Source organism: Chiloscyllium plagiosum, chromosome 26 (genome assembly GCF_004010195.1).
Source record: "Chiloscyllium plagiosum isolate BGI_BamShark_2017 chromosome 26, ASM401019v2, whole genome shotgun sequence".
Classification (NCBI taxonomy): domain Eukaryota; kingdom Metazoa; phylum Chordata; class Chondrichthyes; order Orectolobiformes; family Hemiscylliidae; genus Chiloscyllium; species Chiloscyllium plagiosum.
In genome coordinates, this window is record NC_057735.1 from 46,618,680 (window position 1) to 46,638,217 (window position 19,538).

Here is a 19,538-nt window from a genome sequence, read left to right on the forward strand (position 1 = left end):
AGCACCACCTTCCTAACCTGCAATCTTCTTCCTGACCTCTCCACCCCCCACCCCCACTCCGGCCTATCACCCTCACCTTAACCTCCTTCCACCGTCCCAACGTCCCTCTCCCAAGTCCCTCCTCCCTACCTTTCATCTTAGCCTGCTTGGCACACTTTCCTCCTTCCTGAAGAAGGGCTCATGCCTGAAACGTCGATTCTCCTGCTCCTTGGATGCTGCCTGACCTGCTGTGCTTTTCCAGCAACACATTTTCAGCTCTGATCTCCAGCATCTGCAGTCCCCACTTTCTCTTAGAAGCTCCTTCACTGTCACTGGCTTAATAACTTGAATTGCCTCCCTAACAACATGTCGGACAACTGGCAGCAGATAGAATGCAGCAGTTCAAAAAGGCAGCTCACCATCACCTTCTCAAGGGCAACTAGGGACAGGGAAATAAATGCTGGCCAGCCAGCAACGCCTGCATTCCACAAATGAATAAAAAAGGCAGGGAACAGAGGAATACAGAACACGTAGAGACGAAAGATTTTTAGAAACACATCACGTATCAGCACAGTCTTGATTGATTGAATAGCCTGTTCCTGTGATGTACTGTTCTTAATAGCAAAGTATACCCAGTTATTTCTCAGAAATTTGATCGGGCTTTTCCCCTTAGAAAAATCAGCATCATCTGGGGACATTAGTTTGTGAGTTATGTTTTCAGGACGCTCTGAAAGGAAATGCAAGGCAGAGGGATGATGAGGTTCAGGGAGGAAATTCCAGCCTGCAGCCATGGAATAAAGGAAAGTAGGGGATACTCGAGAAGCCAGGGCTAGAAAGCAGCAGGCTATGTGGAGGGTTTTGGAGCTGAAGCAGAAATAGAGAAGGGAAAGTATTATGGAATGAGTATTTAAAAACTGGGGCACTGTTTGAGGATCTTTGGTCAATTTCTGCAGTGCATCTTGTATACACTGTTAATACTAAGCAACGGTGGTGGAGGATGTGGATGTGGTACCAGTCAAGGACTACTATATCCTTGTTACTGTCAAGATTGCTGGGTAGGACCACAACGTAGGTCAATAGAGGTAATAGATGGGTAGTTATCAGATGATGCAGGAAGTACAGGAGTCTTTTCTATCTCCAGATTTAGTTTCCATGCCACTACTGTTAGGAAGCCTGTACATAGCTTCTTTAAAAGGTTTTTTTTTACTTTTAGAATTTCTCCATGACTGACAGATTCTATTCCTTCCAACAGTTTATCACTTCTTGCCATTAATTTAGTTTAATTTCTTACTAACAAGGTAACCTAACTCCCTCTGCTCATGTGCCTTTGGTCTTGATTGGATGTGTATCCTTGGATATTTAGTTCCCAGCCCTGATCCTTTTGCAGCCAAGTCTCTGTGACACCCACAACAACCTATCAGCCAATTTCAATCTGTGCTGCAAGGCCATCATCATCAATTTGTTTATTCTTTTCCTGGTGACAAGTGTAAGCAAAAGTAAACATCTTAAACTGCCTTTTAAACTCCCCCAAATTACTTTCAAAAGCAGTCAGGAGATAGGGGCTCTTGGCCATTCCAGGTGGGTTGGCAAGTCTCATCTATCAATTAGGCATGAAACACCTTTTACATCCAGCACTGAGTCCAACTATTTCACTCCATGATCTGCCCCATTTTGTTTTCTTTTTCTACCTTTACATTTATTTTTCTTGCAATTCACCGCTAACCTCCTCCAGGGTTGTATTTTGTTTCATTCTAGCTCCATGTCCATTCCCGTTGACCCTTTCCTGCCTTCCACCCTAACTCAGTCCTTCATTTTGTCCTTGCCCCACCCACCCCTTGTTATAACACTACTTTTCCCCAGTGCTGATGAAACATCACAGATCTGAAACATTTAACAGGCTGGGTTTTCGCCTCCTGAGTACTGACAAGGCAAATGGCAGGATGAGCAAATAATGGGGTGAACAGCTTCTGGAGACACCGCCACACCCCTCGAAAACAGCCAAGTAAGAATCTCAACCTGCCACCAACACGACTTCTTGACTTCCTGACAAGTGAAAAAAAGTGGCTGCCTTGCCAACCGGAAACCAGACAACCTGCCTGCATGGTTGAGGAGCCACCATGTGTTCAATCTGAGGATAACTGAGGGCATGGATAAGGAGGCAGGGAAGAGGCTTCAACTGAATACCACCCCTCGTCCTTTACCATTGAAATCCTCAACTCTTATAACCCACCTCTGCCCAAGACCCGTATCCCTCAATCCACCCAAAAAAAAAACACATTTCTTGGCAGATAAGTGCAGATCTCTGTGTTTGCACAGCCTAAGCATTCATCAACCCTATTCAGGTCTCAGGAGCTGGTAGGCTTTGATTTTTTGGCAATTTTAGGCAGAGTGGGACTTCACTGGCAAAGCACTTGATAGGCTGAGAAGCCTGCCAGTCAGTGCCCAAGTGTCTGGTTGATGCTTGACCCAGCATGCTTTCTCACTAATAGCAGCCAATGTTTCTCATTTTTGAAGTGACCCAGCATCACACAAAAAAGGGACAACCACTAGTAAAGGAGGGGCACTCTGAAAGCTAATGCTTCCAAATAAACTTGTTGGCCTATAACCTGGTGTTATGTGATTTTTAACTTTGCTTTAAATCTGTTACTCTCCCTATACTGATGCTGCTGAATAATTTCGATTTTTATTTGAGATTTCCAACATCCACAGTATACTTTTCCTTTGATATCAATGTTTGACTAAAGCAATCCTTTATAATTCTATTGTAAATTGGACATTGATTCTAGATTTACCTTTTTCATTTGCTGTTTAATATGTAATGCAGTTCAGTGAAGCTTCATCTCAACTGTCTCCTATCAATAAGTCTGATGAAAATGTGAAGTAGATTACAGTGTTAGAGTGTCATATTGTGGAATTAGCTCCACGTCCTTTTGATCAGCAACAGCACAGCAACGTTCATGAAGAATTCTGGGCAACTTCCTATGAGACCATGACTCAAACATGTTGCTATTTTGGTTCTTAAAAAGCAGAAATTGGAACCTCAGCATCCTTAGACCTGTAATTGTAGTTTCTAACCCCAAACCCTTTTTAACCAAAAGCAAAGATTTAGACAAGTCAACACTTAATCCTTTTATTCTCAGTCATTTTGTTGCCAGTTCCAGTTCACCGGAAAGACATTAAGCTTCTGATGTTCATAACTTTTTCTCTGGACAGTAAATATTGTTGTCAGAGGTAAAAACCAAAACAAAAAACTCCAGATGCTATAAATCAGAAAGAAAAACAGAAGTTGCTGGAAAAGCTCAGCATGTCTGGCAGCATCCTCAGATTCTGAGGAAGCAACACTGGGCCCAAAACATTAACTCTAGTGTTTCTTCGTGACTGCTGAGCACTTCCAGCAACTTCTGTTTTGATTATTTTTGTCATAGGGCTGCCTGAGCCAAGTTACTTCTGGACAACTCTAAGTAAAGGCACTGCTCTTTTTTCTAACTTACTACTAAATACATGTTTTTATTTCTTCCTGGGATATGGGCATTTCTGACTGGGCCAGCATTTATTGCCCATCCCTAGCTGCCCTTGAAAAGTTAGTGGTGAGCTGCCTTTGTGAACCACTGCAGTCCATTTGCTCTAAGGAGACACACAATGCCATTAGGAAGGGACTGTCAGGATTTTGACTCAACAGCACTGAAGGAACAGCAATATATTTGCAGGTCAGGATATTCAGTGGTTTTGAGGGGAAGCTGCGGTTGTCAGTGTTCCCATATATATATGTTGCTCTTGTCCTTCAGATGGTAGTGTCATGGATTTGGAAGGTATTGTCTAAGGAGCCTTGGTGACTTTCTGAGAAGCACCTTGGAGATGGTACACACAACTGCTCCTGAGCATCAGAAGTGGAGAGTCTGACTGCTTGTGGATCAGTGCCAATCACATGGGCTACTTTGGCCTATATGTTCACAAAGTTCTTGAGCATTGTTGGAACTGCACTCATCCAGGCAAGTCGAGGTAGTCCATCATACTCCTGACTTCTTTCTGTAGATATTCATAACTTTTGGGGAATCAGGTGGTGAGTTATGTGTTGCAAGATTCCTAGCCTCTGATCTGTTCTTGCAGCAACAGCTGTATCCATTTCATATTCTGGTCAATTGTGACTTTCAGAATGTTGATTCTGGGGATTGTGGTGGTAGTGCCATTAAATGTCAAGGAGTGATGATTAGATTCCTTCTTGCTGGAGATGGTCATTGAATGGCACTGGTGTGGTGTGAATGTTACTTGCCACTTGTTGGTCCAAACTGCAAATTGTTCAGCACACACTGCATTTAAGATTGGACTATTTCAGTATCTCAGCTGTTGTGATTAGTGCTGAACATTGTGCAATGATAGCATTGTTGAATCCCTACAGTGCAGAGAGAGGCCATTCAGTCCAACGATTCTACACTGATCCTCTAAAATGCAACATCACCCAGATATAGCCTCTTTCTCTATCCCCACATTTACCATGGCTATTCTGCCTTGCCTGCATGTCCCCAGCTACTATGGATGATTTAACTTGGCCAATCTACCTAATCTGTAAATCTTTGGACTGTGGGAGGCAACTGGAGAACTAGAGGAAATCCACGCAGACATGGGGAGAATGTGCAAACTTCACACGGACAGTCATCCAAAGCTGACTGAATGAGTTAACGAATGAGTGAATGAATGAGTAGAGTCCCTGGAATCGAACTTGGGGGCATCCTTGATGCTGTGGGGCAGCAGTGCTAACTACTAAACCACAATCCTGCCCTTATAGTGATCCACCTTTCAATAAACATCACAAATGAACATCCCTACTTCTAACCTTATCATGAACAGAATATCATTTATGAAGCAACTGAACATGCTTAGGGCAAGGACACTACCCTGAGGAACTCCTGAGTTGCCTTGGAACCTAGATGTCTGACCTCAATCACCAAAACCACCTTCCTATATGACAGGTATGATTCCAACAAGCAGAATATTTACACTGGTTATTAATTCCAGGCTTCTTGATGTCACGTGCAGTCATTCTGGCACCTCACCTCTGGGATACAGCTCTTTTGGTCATGTTTGAACTAAGACTGTAATGAGATCAGAAGCTGAGCGGCACTGGTGGAACCTCCTGTTTCCACACTGTAAGTAATCTAATCTAAATTGAGCATGAGTTAGCATTGTTAAGCAAGTGTCGCTTAATATTACAATTGATGATATGTTCCATCACTTTACTGATGGAACAGAACAGAACAGACTGACAGGACAGTAATTGGACAGGGTGAATTTGTCCTGCCTTTTGTGTACAGGACATATCTGGCCAACTTTTCATATTGTTGGGTAGATTGTTACTGTTTTGGACCAGCTTGGCTAGAGGCACAGAAAGTTCTAGAGCACAAATGTTCAGTACTACCACCAGAATGTTGTCAGGGTCAACAGCTTTCGCAGTATCTGGTGATACTTTTGATATCACATGAAGTGAATCGAATTGGCTGAAGACTGGCAGCTGTGACACTGGGTCATCCACTTGGCACTTCTGGCTGAAGAGTTTTGGGAATGCTTCCGCTTTATCTTTTACAGGTATGTTGGCCTCTTCCATCATTCCGGATGGGAATATTTGTAGAACCTCTTCTTCCAATGAGTTATTTAATTTTCCACCACCATTCACAACCAGATGTGACAGATGGCAGAACTTCAGTCTGATCCATTGGTTGTGGGATCACTTAACTCTATCTATCATTTATGCCATTTTGCAAGCAAGCAGCCCAGTTTTCTTTGGGCTTCATCAGGTTGACACCTCATTTTTATGTATGCCTGGTGCTGCTCCTGGCATGCTGTCTTCATTGAACAAGGGGTTTTGCTGGCTTGATGATAATGGTTGAGTGTAGATCTGCCAGGCCACGTTGGAGTGTGATTAGATTAGATTAGATTAGATTAGATGACAGTGTGGAAACAGGCCCTTCGGCCCAACAAGTCCACACCGACCCGCCGAAGCAAAACCCACCCATACCCCTACATTTACCCCTTACCTAGCACTACGGGCAATTTAGTATGGCCAATTCACCTCACCCTGCACATCTTTGTGATGTGGGAGGAAACCGGAGCACCCGGAGGAAACCCACGCAGACACGGGGAGAACGTGCAAACTCCACACAGTCAGTCGCCTGAGGCGGGAATTGAACCCGGGTCTCCAGCGCTGTGAGGCAGCAGTGCTAACCACTGTGCCACCGTGCCGCCCACAAATTGCTGATTCTGCTGATGCTGATGGCCTACATCACCTCGTGGAATCCCAGTGTTGAACTGCTAAATCTGTTCAATGTCTGTCCAAACATCAAACCCCCATGAGAAAACCACCCTCCCTACATTGTTAACTTATTCTCATATGCCCAAAGGTAAGTGTCAGAGTCTTACTCCCAGAAGTTGAGTCTTCCTCCATGATATGAAATATTCAAGACCTTGGCAAAGCCTCCATGAATTACCGCACCTCGGATTATCACTGCAACGAACCCAATGATCATAACTGTCATCTGGAACACATCAGTCCACACCACAGCTTTCAGACCACCCTAAAAACACAAGAGGCATCATGTTAAAAAATGACACAAAGCTACCTAGGAAGTTATGAGAGTAGATCACATAAACAACCCGTGGGTAGGTTTTAAGAATGTCTTAAAGGAGAAGGGAAAGGGAGAGAGGCGGAGGTGTGTAGGATTGGAATTCCAGATTTGCAACTGAAGGCATGGCGCTGGGGGAGAGATTAGTTTTGGAAATGTGCCAGGGGCTAGATTTAGATGAATGGCAGATTGGAACGATGCTCTTTCGGGACCTAAGCAAAGGTAGGGAAAGAGGTGTTTTGTTGCGTTTGCAAAAACGTGATCTGCCTCCAGGAATTGTTCTTGCTTTTCTGCAAAAGAAGAAACTGGTCAATTGGTGAGTATCCGCTAAGTGATTAAGGGGTAGTCTATTCCTAAGAACATAAAAACATAAGAAACAGGAGCAGGGATAGGCCATTTGACCCTTCAACCTTGCCCTCGCACTCAACAAGATCATATCTGAAATAAATGCAGAGAATGCTGGGAAACTCAACAGGTGGGACTGTGGACAGAGAAACAGAGTTGAATTTCAAATCTGGAATGGCTGTTCTTCAGAGCAGTTCTGAAGAGTCATACCAAACCCGAAATGTTAATTTTGTTCACAAATAGTCTCTAACTTTTCTGAATGATGGATGTTAGGCTAACGAACATGAAGTTTCCTGTTCTCTTTGTCCCTCCCTTCATGAGCAAGGATTTCATATTCACAGTTTTCTAATCTGCTCTCAGATTCTGCTAAGTTCTGGGATATTTCAACCAGTATTTTCACTAGTTCTAAAGCCACTTTCTTTAAAACTCTCAGATGGAAACCATCAGGTCCTGGTCTGCCTTGATTCCTAGTAGTTTGTCACATACTTTTTCCTCCATGCTCAAGACCGTAACACAATACTGCCTCCCAATAGAACTTTGCATATCTACTCCACTATGAAGACAAATGCAAACTATTGGTTTAAACTATTTGCTGTTTCCTGTTCCCCATTACTAATGCCCCAGTTGCATCCTCCAAGGATCTCTCACTTACTTTAGCTACTCTTTTCATACATCATTGAAGCTCTTGATGTTTAATTTTATATTCTTTATCAGTTTACTTTCACGATCAGCTTTCTCCCTGTTTATTAACTTATGAGCTGACGTTTTTTTTAAACTCCTGGGATGTGCATGTTGCTAGCTATTGCCCATCCTTAGTTACACTTGAGAAAGTGATAGTGAGCTACTTTCTTGAACTGCTGCACTCCGTGTGTTGTAGATTGACCCACAATGCCCTGAGGGAGAGAATTCCAGCACTGAAGACGGTGAGAGAGTGTAAGCCAACAGATAAAACTAAAATTTACAAACAGAATGAAAGAATAAAATTAAAGGCTTTGTATCTAAATGTACATAACATCAAAACAAAAATGATGAACTGAGAAAACAGATAGAAATGAATAGTTATGATCTGGTAGCCACTAGAGATACATGATTGCAAGATAATAGGATTAGGACCTGAATCTAGAAGGACACAGGACACCTAGGAATGCTTGGTCAGTAGGAAAAGATAAAGAAAGGCTCTGTTACATAATGATGTGTTAATACAAAAGAGAGTAAAAGCCTACTTCCAGGAAACCAAGATCTATAAATAGTTTGGGTAGAGAAGGCAAGATGGGAGTAGTGCACTGATTACTAACAATAACAGCACAGTAGGGTGGACAGCGTAAAAGAAGAGATAGTGAGAGCTTGTCAGAATGACACAGTGATAACCTTTGGAGATATGAATCAACGTATCAATTTGGGAAGTCAGATGGGCAAAGCTAGCCTAGATGAGTATGATGGCACTGTGCCTTTAAGAGAGATGTGTTGCTTTTGCAGAGAGATGTTGCCTGAATGTCTCCTTCAGACAAACAGTTGGTAAACAGCTTGGAATTAACCCTGGGTGATTCTTTTAAATGAGACAAAATAATAATGAGTGGGAGGCATCAGGGTTCACACAGTCCCAGGTAGGTTTTCAGTTTTGCTTTCAATTGGTGAGAAAGTTTCTGCTCGCTGACTGCTGGAACTAACAGCTAGAGCTCTCTCTCTCTGCTGCTAAAGTGAGAAGACAGCCTGTGGAAGTAAAACTGTTTTGCTAAATTACATTACCAGGGATGTGATTATGGGATGCTGCATATATTGGAACAGTTGATAATTATTATCTTGTTAAGTATTTCAATAGAATTAAAGTTATGCCAGTTCTTCTTTTCATTTGTAGTTGAACTATGTTGTAAGAATAAAGTGTATTTAGATTAAAACCCAGTGGTGGACCAAGCAAGTCACATCAGGAACACAGCATTTCACATTTGCTTTTAAATAATATAAAAGTTAGGGTCTTGACAATACTTACATACATGGCCATGGCAGGGAAGGATTGGGGGGTTGTTGTTGTGGCAATCTGGTCTGCTTCATAACATGAGTTCAAAACTGTTTTCAGGATGGAATTTTTGGAACAACATGGAGCCAACTAGACACTAGGTTACAGTGAAACTGGTGTTAATGATCTCACAGTGAAGGTAGCATTGAATGCAATATGATTGAATGTTACATTCAGTTTAAGGCTGAGAGGATTGGGCCCAAGATTCTTTTCATAAAATCTAATTAAGGCCAATTAAGGCCAGTTGCTACACTGAACTGGCAAAGTAGATTGAAGGATAATTTAACAGTGATACAATGATAGACATTTAAGGAGATATTTCAGAGTACGCTGAATAGATACATTCCAATAAGTAAGAAAAATTCCAAAGGACAGACGCACCAACCACGGTTAATTGGAAGTGTTAAAGATAGTATCAAACTGTAGTGATTGGACCCAGGGCAAGCTGGATCTCATTGACTATGAGATTCATGACTAGGGCTGTGAGCCCTGGCCAATATGGGAGCACTGGCTGACAGATATAAAACAGGGGATTCAGAGAGTCTCCTGATCCTCGGGGCTGGCTCTGAGCTGGCTGATCAGAGCCCATGTAAATAAAGGGTGACTTGGTGATGGGAAACTGGCCTCTGTGCTGTTATTTCAGAAACGAAAAGAAAAATCAGATAATTATGTAAAGAGAGGTGGCACATCAGAAGATTAGAGAATGTAAAAACAGTAGAGAATATCCAAAAGATAACAAAGAGGAGAAATTGTAAATATAAAAGGCTAGCCAGAAATATAAAAAATGTTAAGAATGTCCTTAAATATTTAAAAAAGTTAGCAAAGTGAGCATTGGTCCTATAGAAACATAGAAGATAGGAGCAGAAGAAAGCCAATCGGCCCTTAAGCCTGCTCCATCATTCATCAGGTCATGGCTGATCATCCAACTCAATAGCTTAATCCTGTTTTCTCATTACTTTTGATCACATTTGCCCCAAATGCTATATCTAGCCGCCTCTTGAATACATTCAATGTTTTGGCATCAATTTCCTGTGATAATGAATTCTACAGGCTCATCACTCTTTGGGTGAAGAAAATGGCTCCTCATCTCCATCCTAAATGGTCTCTCCTGAATCCGCAGACTTTGACCCTGGTTCTGGTGACACCCACCATCAGGAACATCGTCCCTGCATCTATCTGTCTAGTCCTGTTAGAATTTCATAAGTCTGAGATCCCCCCCTCATTCACCTGAATTTCAGTGAAAACAATCCTAACCTAATCAAACTTTCCTCATAAGTCAGTCCCGCCATACCCAGAATTAGCCTGGTAAATCTTCGCTGCGCTCCCTTGAGAGCAAGAGCACTCTTCCCAAATGGAACAGATGAATTGATGATGGAAATGGTAAATTTGCTGAACAGATATTTTGCATCAATCTTCACATTCAAGGATATAAATAACATCCCAGAAGCAGTGATTAATCAAGAAATGGGTGGGATGAGGAATTCAGGAAAATAATAATCATGAGACAGGGGATATTGAGTCAATTGCTGGAGTTGTGGGCTGACAAGTGCCCAGGTCCTAATGGACTTCATTTCAGAGTCTTAAAAAAATGGCTGGTCATAGGTATTGGTTTTAGTGTGCCGAAATTCCCTTGATTCAGGGATGATCTCATTAGATTGGAAGATAGTGAATGAAACTCCTCAATTCAAAACGGAATAATTCAAAAAGCAGGAAACTACACAGCAGTTAGCTTAACATCTGTCACAAGAAATATGTTCAAAACTATGATTAACAAAGTTATAACAGAGCGCTTGGATAAGCTCAAGGTAATCAAGAAAAGCCAACATGGTTTTGCAAAAGAGACATTATGTTTGACCTACCTCTTGGAGGTAAATGAGGGTGTGACATGTGCTGTGCATACAAGGAACCAATGGTTGCACTGTCCTTTTTCCAGAAGGCATTTAATAAGGTGCCATATCAAAGAATATTGCAGAACATAAAATCTTGTGATGTAGCAAGTAACATCCTGGCATGGATAAATCTTTGATTAATAGGAAGCAGACCAGGTAAAAACAGATCTTCTTCAGTTTGGCAAAATGTAACAAGTGGGATATCATAGGGATTGGTGCTGGAACTCAACTATTTATATAACTGTGTTTGCCAAATTTGCTGTAAACACAAAGATAGGTAGTTCATTAAGTAGCAAAGAGGAAAAATGGTTACAGAAAGGAGTAGGTAAGGATATGGCAAATGGAGAATAATATGGGAAAACATAAAGTTATCCATTTTGGCAAGAGAGTATTATCTAAATGGTGAGTACTGCAGAGTTCTAAGATGCACAGAGACTGCGGTGCATGACTTGCAAAATGGTTAAATAACAGAGCAGGCTATTGGCCCACTCCTGCTCCTGATTCATATATTTGTATTCAAAATGAAAATGAGAATTTTAATATCAAGGCTTCAGTTTACTGGGAGACATTATAGATCAGCGAGCATAGGGTGATTGTGGAATGGAGATTAGTGTGAGTTCAGGCAAGCACAGCAGAGTATTGCATGACCTGAAATTTACAGTTGGGGGGGGGTGCAGGGAGTGTGGACATTGGCCAGAAATACATGAGAACAGTCAATTCTGATGGGACAAAAATAATGATTATTTCAACCAAAGATCAGCTGAGATCAGCTTTTAGGTCTCATATCTAAAGGAAGATAAACGGGCAATAGTGGCCATCTAAGGCAGGTGCTCAAAACTGACATCAGATATGGAGGGACTGTCTTATGAGGAGAGGTACAATAGGGTGAGTGTGTGTTCATTAGAATTTAGAAAAATGAAAGGCAACCTTATTAAAACATACAAGATTCTTTGTGAACTTGACAGGGTAGATGCGGAAAGGTTGTTTCTACTTCTGGGAGAGTCTACGACCAGACGGCATAATATCAGAGTAAATGAGGAGGAATTTTCTCTCTCAGAGGGTATGAATCTTTGATAGTTTTCACAGCAGACTCAATGGTCTGGAAGGCCTATTTCTGCACCTACGTTTTATGGTCTTAAAGGTAATTGAAAATTAATCATGGGATTAAATATGACACCAAAGTTGCAAACAGTCTGGAGCTGCTTCCTTAGGTTGCCATACAGAGAGATCAGTTGATGAAGGATACAGGGTTGTGGCAGGAACAAAGAAAATGTCTCAGTCGCCTCAGTGTGTAATTGTTTCTGTTTATCCATTATTGGATCTTGGATAAACAGTCTGACAATTTAGAGATGCAGAAATTGAGAGGGTTAATGATGTAAACCTTGTTGACATCACTGAATACGCGGAAATTGACGTCACAATCTTGGATGTTATTGCTGAGAGGTAGAAGGTTGATGATGAACATAGCATGCATCCTTAGGAGACTCAAGAGGTAATGGAGCAGGCACAGGGAAAAACAATCCCAATACAGGCAATGTAGTGTCTCTAATCAGGTAGCAAAGGATGCGACTAGGTGGGCAGAGTCCCACACAGCTGGGAGCAATGGAGAGACATCAGGAGGAGTTGGTGTGATCAGCTGTGTCAAAGACTTGAGGCAGGTCAAGATAGATGATAAGCGTCACAGAATAAAGGTGGACATCTGGTTGCAGGGTCTCAAACTTGAGAGTTATGAGGAAAATGGGCAGGCAATTGGGAGATGACAATTCATTCATGGACTTTAGAGAGAAAAGGGATGTTAGATATGGAATAGTAGTAAGCAAGGATATATGGGTGAGCAGTTTATACTGTGGGGATAGTGGCAGATTTGAAGATATCCATAATGACACACCTACATGAATCCATCTGTACCAATTCACCTGCTTCAAGATCTGTTTCCCCACACCTGGTTTACAATTTGCATCAAGATACATTCCCAGAAAGATTTTGTACAAACACAGCCAAATTTATCCACGTAGTCTACCTGCAGCAATACACAGAGAGACATAGACACTAGCATACATATATAAATGTAAATATAACCAGATTAAACTTACCAGGGTACAGTAAACGGTGCAGACAAGACCAGTTGCAACAAGAACACCCCAGAGATCAAATCCAGTTACTGATAAAAGCAAAAGTTATTCCAATTTAAGTGGAAAAAATGAATGTTCTTTTACACAGGAATAATTTAACGTATAAAAGTATAAATGACCTTATAAATTAAATATAGTTCCAAAAGTAGGAATGAATCAGAGCCTATGCCAAAGGCCACAAGAAAGGTAGCGGGGCATTTAAGTAAATTAATGCCGATGAGTGGATTAAGAGGAAAATGACATTGATTTCCTATCTTTGCGCTTTGATTACAGAGTGATACAGAGACATGGATCGTGACAGAACAAAAGAGAGAGGTGAAAGAAATATTATGTGAAGCACATTGAAAGATTAGTAATGCAGATATGTTGAAAGAAGCAAGCAGCAAGATGGTATACAGTATGATACAGAAATAGATGGAAAACAAAAAGCAAATTGAAACTGATATAGAAACAGGAAAAAAAGAGCAAGGCAGGGTGAAAGGGCTAAAACAAATAAAATCGTGAAAGAAAAAAAAGGACAAAAAAAATTGAAGAGGAACAAGGATGCTGAATTCCTTGGATAGAGAGAGGGAGAGGGAGAGAGAGAGAGAGAGAGAGAGAGAGAGAGAGAGCGAGCAGTCAGAAGCAAGGGCAGGGGTGTGGATCACAGCTAAAAGCTGCCTGAGTGCCATCCAGTCCCTAAATCAAGCACTTAATTTAAATTGAGAAAAATCCCCATCCCTGTCACAAGCTTTGCAAAGGGTAGCAATGATTATGTACCCCACATGGTGACTGCCATACTCACAGCTGGGTTAATTTTAAGATAGTGGACTAAAGCCTGAAATGTGCTGTTAAATGGCCTTTGAAAGGTCTTAATCAGTGGCAGACTGGAAGGCTGACTCTAGGCTTTCCCTTCCAAACTTTCATTCTGATGGAAGGAAGAAGGAGCAGGGTGTGAGTATGATACCACTCTGCTTAACAAACTCCCCTTCCCACATCCAAACTCATCACCTCTGGGAGCAGAAGATTCTGTCCAACATGATAACAGAGGAAGCAAAAGTTGCAGAAATGGAAATATAACAGAATCTTATCTTAAACTCTTTAATGATAATCTGACCCACAATTTTAATTTTACCTTAATAACTAATATTTAATTGCTATTATAAAGCACAGATAAATTACTGAAGGTGGTATTCATCTTGGTTGTATATCAGACTTTGCGAATATGTAGTGATGTTAAAACTTGCTGGAGAGAAAGGCAGATTTGAATGAGACAGAATTTTATTACATTAGGGAGTGTGAATGAATGTCAATTGCTTGTGCAATTATAAGGAAATACTACTTTACTATAGCAGCTGGATGTAATTAACAAGCAAATGTTGTCATATCATGTGGCCACCAGCATATTGAAATTTCTCATCCAAATTCTTTCAATCCTAATGCAGTCCAGGAGCTGGAGACTGCAGCAACCACTAAACACTGGGCATCCTCCCACAGGAGATGATGATGCACATTACCAGGGAATGGTAGATGTTGACAAGGAGGAACCAACATCTGGCATTTGAGGCTTCTTGAAATGAATAACAATCATTGGCTTCAGCTCTCCAAAATGGACAACTGGTCACTGTCGTTTAAGTGGATTTCTTGCAACCCTATACATTCCATTATGAATTCTTCAGTCCCTCCTTTAACTAATTAACTACTTTTAATTTAAGTGTTTTCTAATCAACGGATTCACGGCTATTATGACACATCTCTGGAGCAGATAAGATTTGAACCCAGGCTTCTTGATTCAGAAGGAAACACACTGCCATTACACGACAACAGCCCCCTCAGTGCTTGCACTGACAAAATATTTTCCAGTTTGACCTGTTCAGAAGTGTTATTACACACCTCTGGAACAAGTGGAAATTGAACCCAGGCCTCCTAGCTCAGAGGCAGGGGCACCATCACTATACTGCAAGAGCCTCTTCCTCCTCTAACTACCGCATTCTTCATAAGAGAAAGCAGCTGATTTAAGATAGATCACAGGGAGATAAAATGTTTGTCTGCAGGGAAAATTTAGGGCTTGACTGTACAGTACTGGTTTAATAACTGTGGAAGGAATGTTAACTTGTACTTACCCTGATTCAATGCTAGTGCAGGAGCATAAATGACAATCCCAGTGTACAACACCTGTCAAAAAAACTATATCATTAATCAATAATGTTAAGCACATCCATATTTGATATTAAATTAACAACTTCACGCAGTTGATGAAATTAGTTAAGTCTCCTTGCTTGTGCTTTAGGCTCAGTGCTGGAGGTGAGAGACTTGAAATATGAATATGTTTATGTCCAGTTTCTCACTGTAAGATGCTAATCCAATCTATCTGTCTCTTGGTATATTAAACAAATTGTTGATCTTTGTGAATGAACCTTCACAGTGTCCATAGGCTATTAGATAAAGACAGGAAGTTTTGGAACCTCAGTTGGAGTTTTTTTTCTTCACTAACAAACAACGGAAAACTCAAGTATCTTGGTATGGTGAAAGATTTGATACTCACAGTTTGAGTGACGAAGAAAGAGGTCCCAATGTATCGTGCTATTTTGTTGTATCTCAAATTTAAATACTGGAGAGAGAAAAACAGTCAGTGTCGAGTAACTTACATTTACAATGGTTCTGTATTTCATCCAGGATCTTACATATTGCTGCCATAGAGAGAGAGAATGGGATCCGCAGGAAATTTCCCTCTTCTGTCAAATATAACCAAGTCCTGACTCATGATTATGAAGAGTTTTCCCTTCAAACCTACTCATGAATGAGTGAGCTTACTCCTGGCTTTATCATTTGCCAACCTAATGGAGAAAGTAGGGACTGACCAATGATGGTGCTGCAGACTGACACTTATCTCACACCAAACATTGTACACACCAGCATAATTACACAGATTCTGACTGTCAGGAAATAAAGAATCTCAATTTATAGAAGGAGACCTAATTATGGAGGCCAAGAAAACTACAGCTCTGATGGATATCCTCTTTGACAATTGTGGTAGTACTGAGTGACTTTGTGGGGTTGCTCTTGTTATTCAGGAGAAAGGGAAATAAAATCTTTATACTAGCTGAGCTAGGAATCAATGCCCAGCTCTGTAAATCTGCGAGCCCTTCTTTGGAAAATTCCAAAATCAACCCCATACTTGGCTCAAAAGAAAGTTCCAGCAAAAAAGTTGAGAGCTCCTGTAATCTTCTCTGCTGTGGGCAGCATCATCACTGATGTGCTCCTTGTGGTTTTCTATATGGTAGCCAATGTAACATACCGCAGAGTAGGTTCATATTGAGTTATATATCTGGAAGCTTATTAATAAATAATGACATAGACTGTGACATCTCAGAATTCTACAACCAGTCTAAGTTGAATGCTTCTTAGATAACTATTATATTGTATACATTGTTAATTAGCTGACAAATTAACTAGCAGACTGGCTGAGTGAATGAACAGAGAGTAAAAAGTAGACCTCTTACATGAGAACATCACATGCTTAAAGGTGTAGTGCCTTCTTGAGAATATTGAATAATACAACAGACACCATCTTAGACCTGAGCTGCATTGAAGTTGACTTGACAGAATACTGGCCTACATATTATTATCAACTTCCCATGATTTTATCTCCCAATCGTTATTTTGACCATGCTGTGAGCTTAGCAAATAAAAAAAAATCAAATGAACACAAAGAAATTAAAGTTAAAACCTATTAGCAAAAATGAAAAGACATTAAGGACTAATTTAAAGAATTCCTGGATGAAGGCCTTTCAGCCCATTGAGGCTGTACCGACTGTCTGAAGAGCATCCCACCCAGACCCACCCCATCCCTGAACCCCATAGTTCCCATGCCTAATGCACCTAGCCTGCACATCCCTGGATACTACATGGCAACTTACCATAGCCAATCCACCTAACCTGCACATCATGGATCCACATTTTTCACTTTAGATTATAGGGTAAATCATTTCAATCACCTAAGTTGTCTTTTCCAGTCACATCTATTCTTTGGACATTAACTGACTTGTTTCTTGGCGTTGAGCTCAATTAGAAATAACAAGCAGTCGATCTTTTCCCAATAAGCTCTTTTCCCTCACCATGAACTCCATTCCTCTTCCTGAAAGCTGTCTGAGATTGAACTGGAATTTTCTTTCCATTATCAATACTTTGTAGTTTCATTTCCACAATGTCATCTGTCTTTTTAACTTCCTCACCTCATCTTTGTCATCTCATCTCATATCTTTGTCAGCTCTAGACTGTACAATTCCAATACTGTTCTAAAAGGTCTGCCTTTCAACTTCCATACAGGAATTTATACCATTGTCTGCTGCCATTTTTTTTAATTCACACCCATTCATCCACCTTCCTTCTGCTCATTGAGCTACCTTATTGGTTTCCAATTGGCGGTGATGCCATTTGAAATTCTTGTTTGCTGATATTTCCAATGGTCTCATATCTCCCAATCTCTAGAACTCCTCCGCACCTGCAACCATACAAGATCTCTATATTTCTCCAATTCCAGCCACTTCAGCAACCCCAATTTTAGTTGGTCCAATACTAGTGACTGGAGCTGCCTAGGTCCCATGCTGTGGAATTCCCTCTTTACACCCCTCAATCTGTCATCTTTCCTTCCAGTCATCCTTAAAACCTATCACTTTGATCTAAGCATCTTATCACCTATCCTAAAAACTAATTCTGTGGCTTGATATCAAATTTTGTATGGGACAGCTTCTTTGAAATATGTTGTGACTTGTTTTACAACAAACAGTCTGTGCTGTATAAATCCAAGCTATTGTCATGAATTGGCTTCAGAATGAATATCCATTTTATGTTTGGCTAAAGTTGGTGATCTTTAATGGCACATTATTTGTGAATTAATTCGATGACCAGAGAATTGAGCTGATTGGAGTTCAGTTTCATAATTTCCTTCCACTCAATTTCTGTGACCATTTATCCTCACTGAAGGATGTAATATTTATTGGAAAGAAATTAAACAAGTTCTAGATACTCCCCAATTCCTCCTCTAAGTGACCAGTGTTCACCTATATACATAAATTCAGTGGACTTCACCACTGAAAGCACAGACTGACAATATAAAGTATTTGTTCACTCTGAGTATTTCAGATTTCAAAGTCATACTGATGCACAGCATGGAAACAGACCCTCAGTCCAACTCATCCATGCCGATCAGATATCCTAAATTAATCTAGTCCCATTTGCCAGCAATTGGCTCACATCTCTCTAAACCCTTCCTATTCATACAACCATCCAGATACCTTTGAAATGTTGTAATTGTACCAGCTGCCACTATTTCACTGGCTGCTCATTCCATACACTCACCACCTTCAGCGTGAAAAGAGTTGTCCCTCTCACCTTAAACCTATGTCCTCAAGTCTGGACTCCCCCATCCCAGGGAAAACACCTTGTCCATTTACCCTATCCATGGCACTCATAATTTTAAAAACCTCTGTAAGGTCACCCCTCAGCCTCCAACCTTCTAGTGAAAACAGCTCCAGTGTATTCAGCTATTGCTCAAATCCTCCACCCCTTGGCAACATCTCTGTAAACCTTTTCTGAACCTTCTCAAGTTTCACAACATCCTTCCTATATCAGGGAGACCAGAATTGCATGCAATACTCCAAAAATGGTGTAACCTACGTCCTGTACAGCCACAATATGACCTCCCAACTCTGGTACTCAATATTCTGACCAATAAAGGAACGCCTTCTTCGCTATCCTATTTACCTGCGACTTCACTTTCAAGGAACTATGAACCTGCACTCCAAGGTCTCTTTGTTCAGCAACACTCCCCATGTCCTGACCATGAAGTATATAAGTCCTGCCCTGATTTGCCTTTCCAAAATGGAGCACTACACATTTATCTAAATTAAACTCTATCTGCCACTCCTGTATCCATTGGCCCATCTGATCAAGATCCCATTGTAGTCTGAGGTAACCTTCTTCCTTTTCACAGCAGAGAGCGGCGCGAGCTGGGCAGAAGTGAGGTTGGAGCGCAGAGCTAGTCGGGAAGGTAAGTGATTGATATTTGAGTGGGTGTGTTCTAGACCCCAGGCCCTACATAGTAGGGCCTCCCTCCCATCCTCCTCCTCTAACCTAATTTTAAAGTCCACAGGTAAGCTACTCAGTGTTCTTGTTTTCGGAGACGAGCTGTAGAGTAATGGCAGTGCAGGCAGGGGAATGTTCCTCCTGCAGGATGTTCGAGGTAGGGGTGACCACCGATACTCCTGCCGACTTCATCTGCAGGAAATGCAATCAGATTCTGCTCCTCACAGGACTGATAAGCTAGAGGAGATACTTGTTAGGAAGGAAGATGTGTTGGACATTTTGAAAAACTTGAGGATAGACAAGTCCCCCAGGCCTGATGGGATATATCCTAGGATTATGTGGGAAGCAAGAGAGGAAATTGCAGTACCGTTGACAATGATCTTTTCGTCTTCACTGTCAACGGGGGTGGTACCAGGGGACTGGAGAGTGGCAAATGTTGTGCCCCTGTTCAAAAAAGGGAATAGGGATAACCCCGGGAATTACAGGCCAGTTAATCTTA

The 19,538-nt window shown here is 41.2% G+C and overlaps 1 protein-coding gene across 2 annotated transcripts in view; it reads right to left on the minus strand.

Annotated features, from left to right (window-relative positions):
* Positions 1–19,538, minus strand: part of LOC122563315 (sodium-coupled monocarboxylate transporter 1-like) — a 107,805-nt gene that overhangs the window by 77,255 nt on the left and 11,012 nt on the right. Inside the window, exons 2-5 of one of the 2 annotated variants that reach the window (XM_043717034.1) lie at positions 15,498–15,563; positions 15,076–15,127; positions 12,935–13,002; positions 6,391–6,545 (exon numbers count right to left, since the gene is read on the minus strand). In XM_043717034.1, coding sequence (XP_043572969.1) covers positions 6,391–6,545; positions 12,935–13,002; positions 15,076–15,127; positions 15,498–15,563 — 341 coding nt within the window. The remainder of the gene's footprint in view (positions 1–6,390; positions 6,546–12,934; positions 13,003–15,075; positions 15,128–15,497; positions 15,564–19,538) is intronic. The other variant, XM_043717035.1, reaches the window with a different exon arrangement.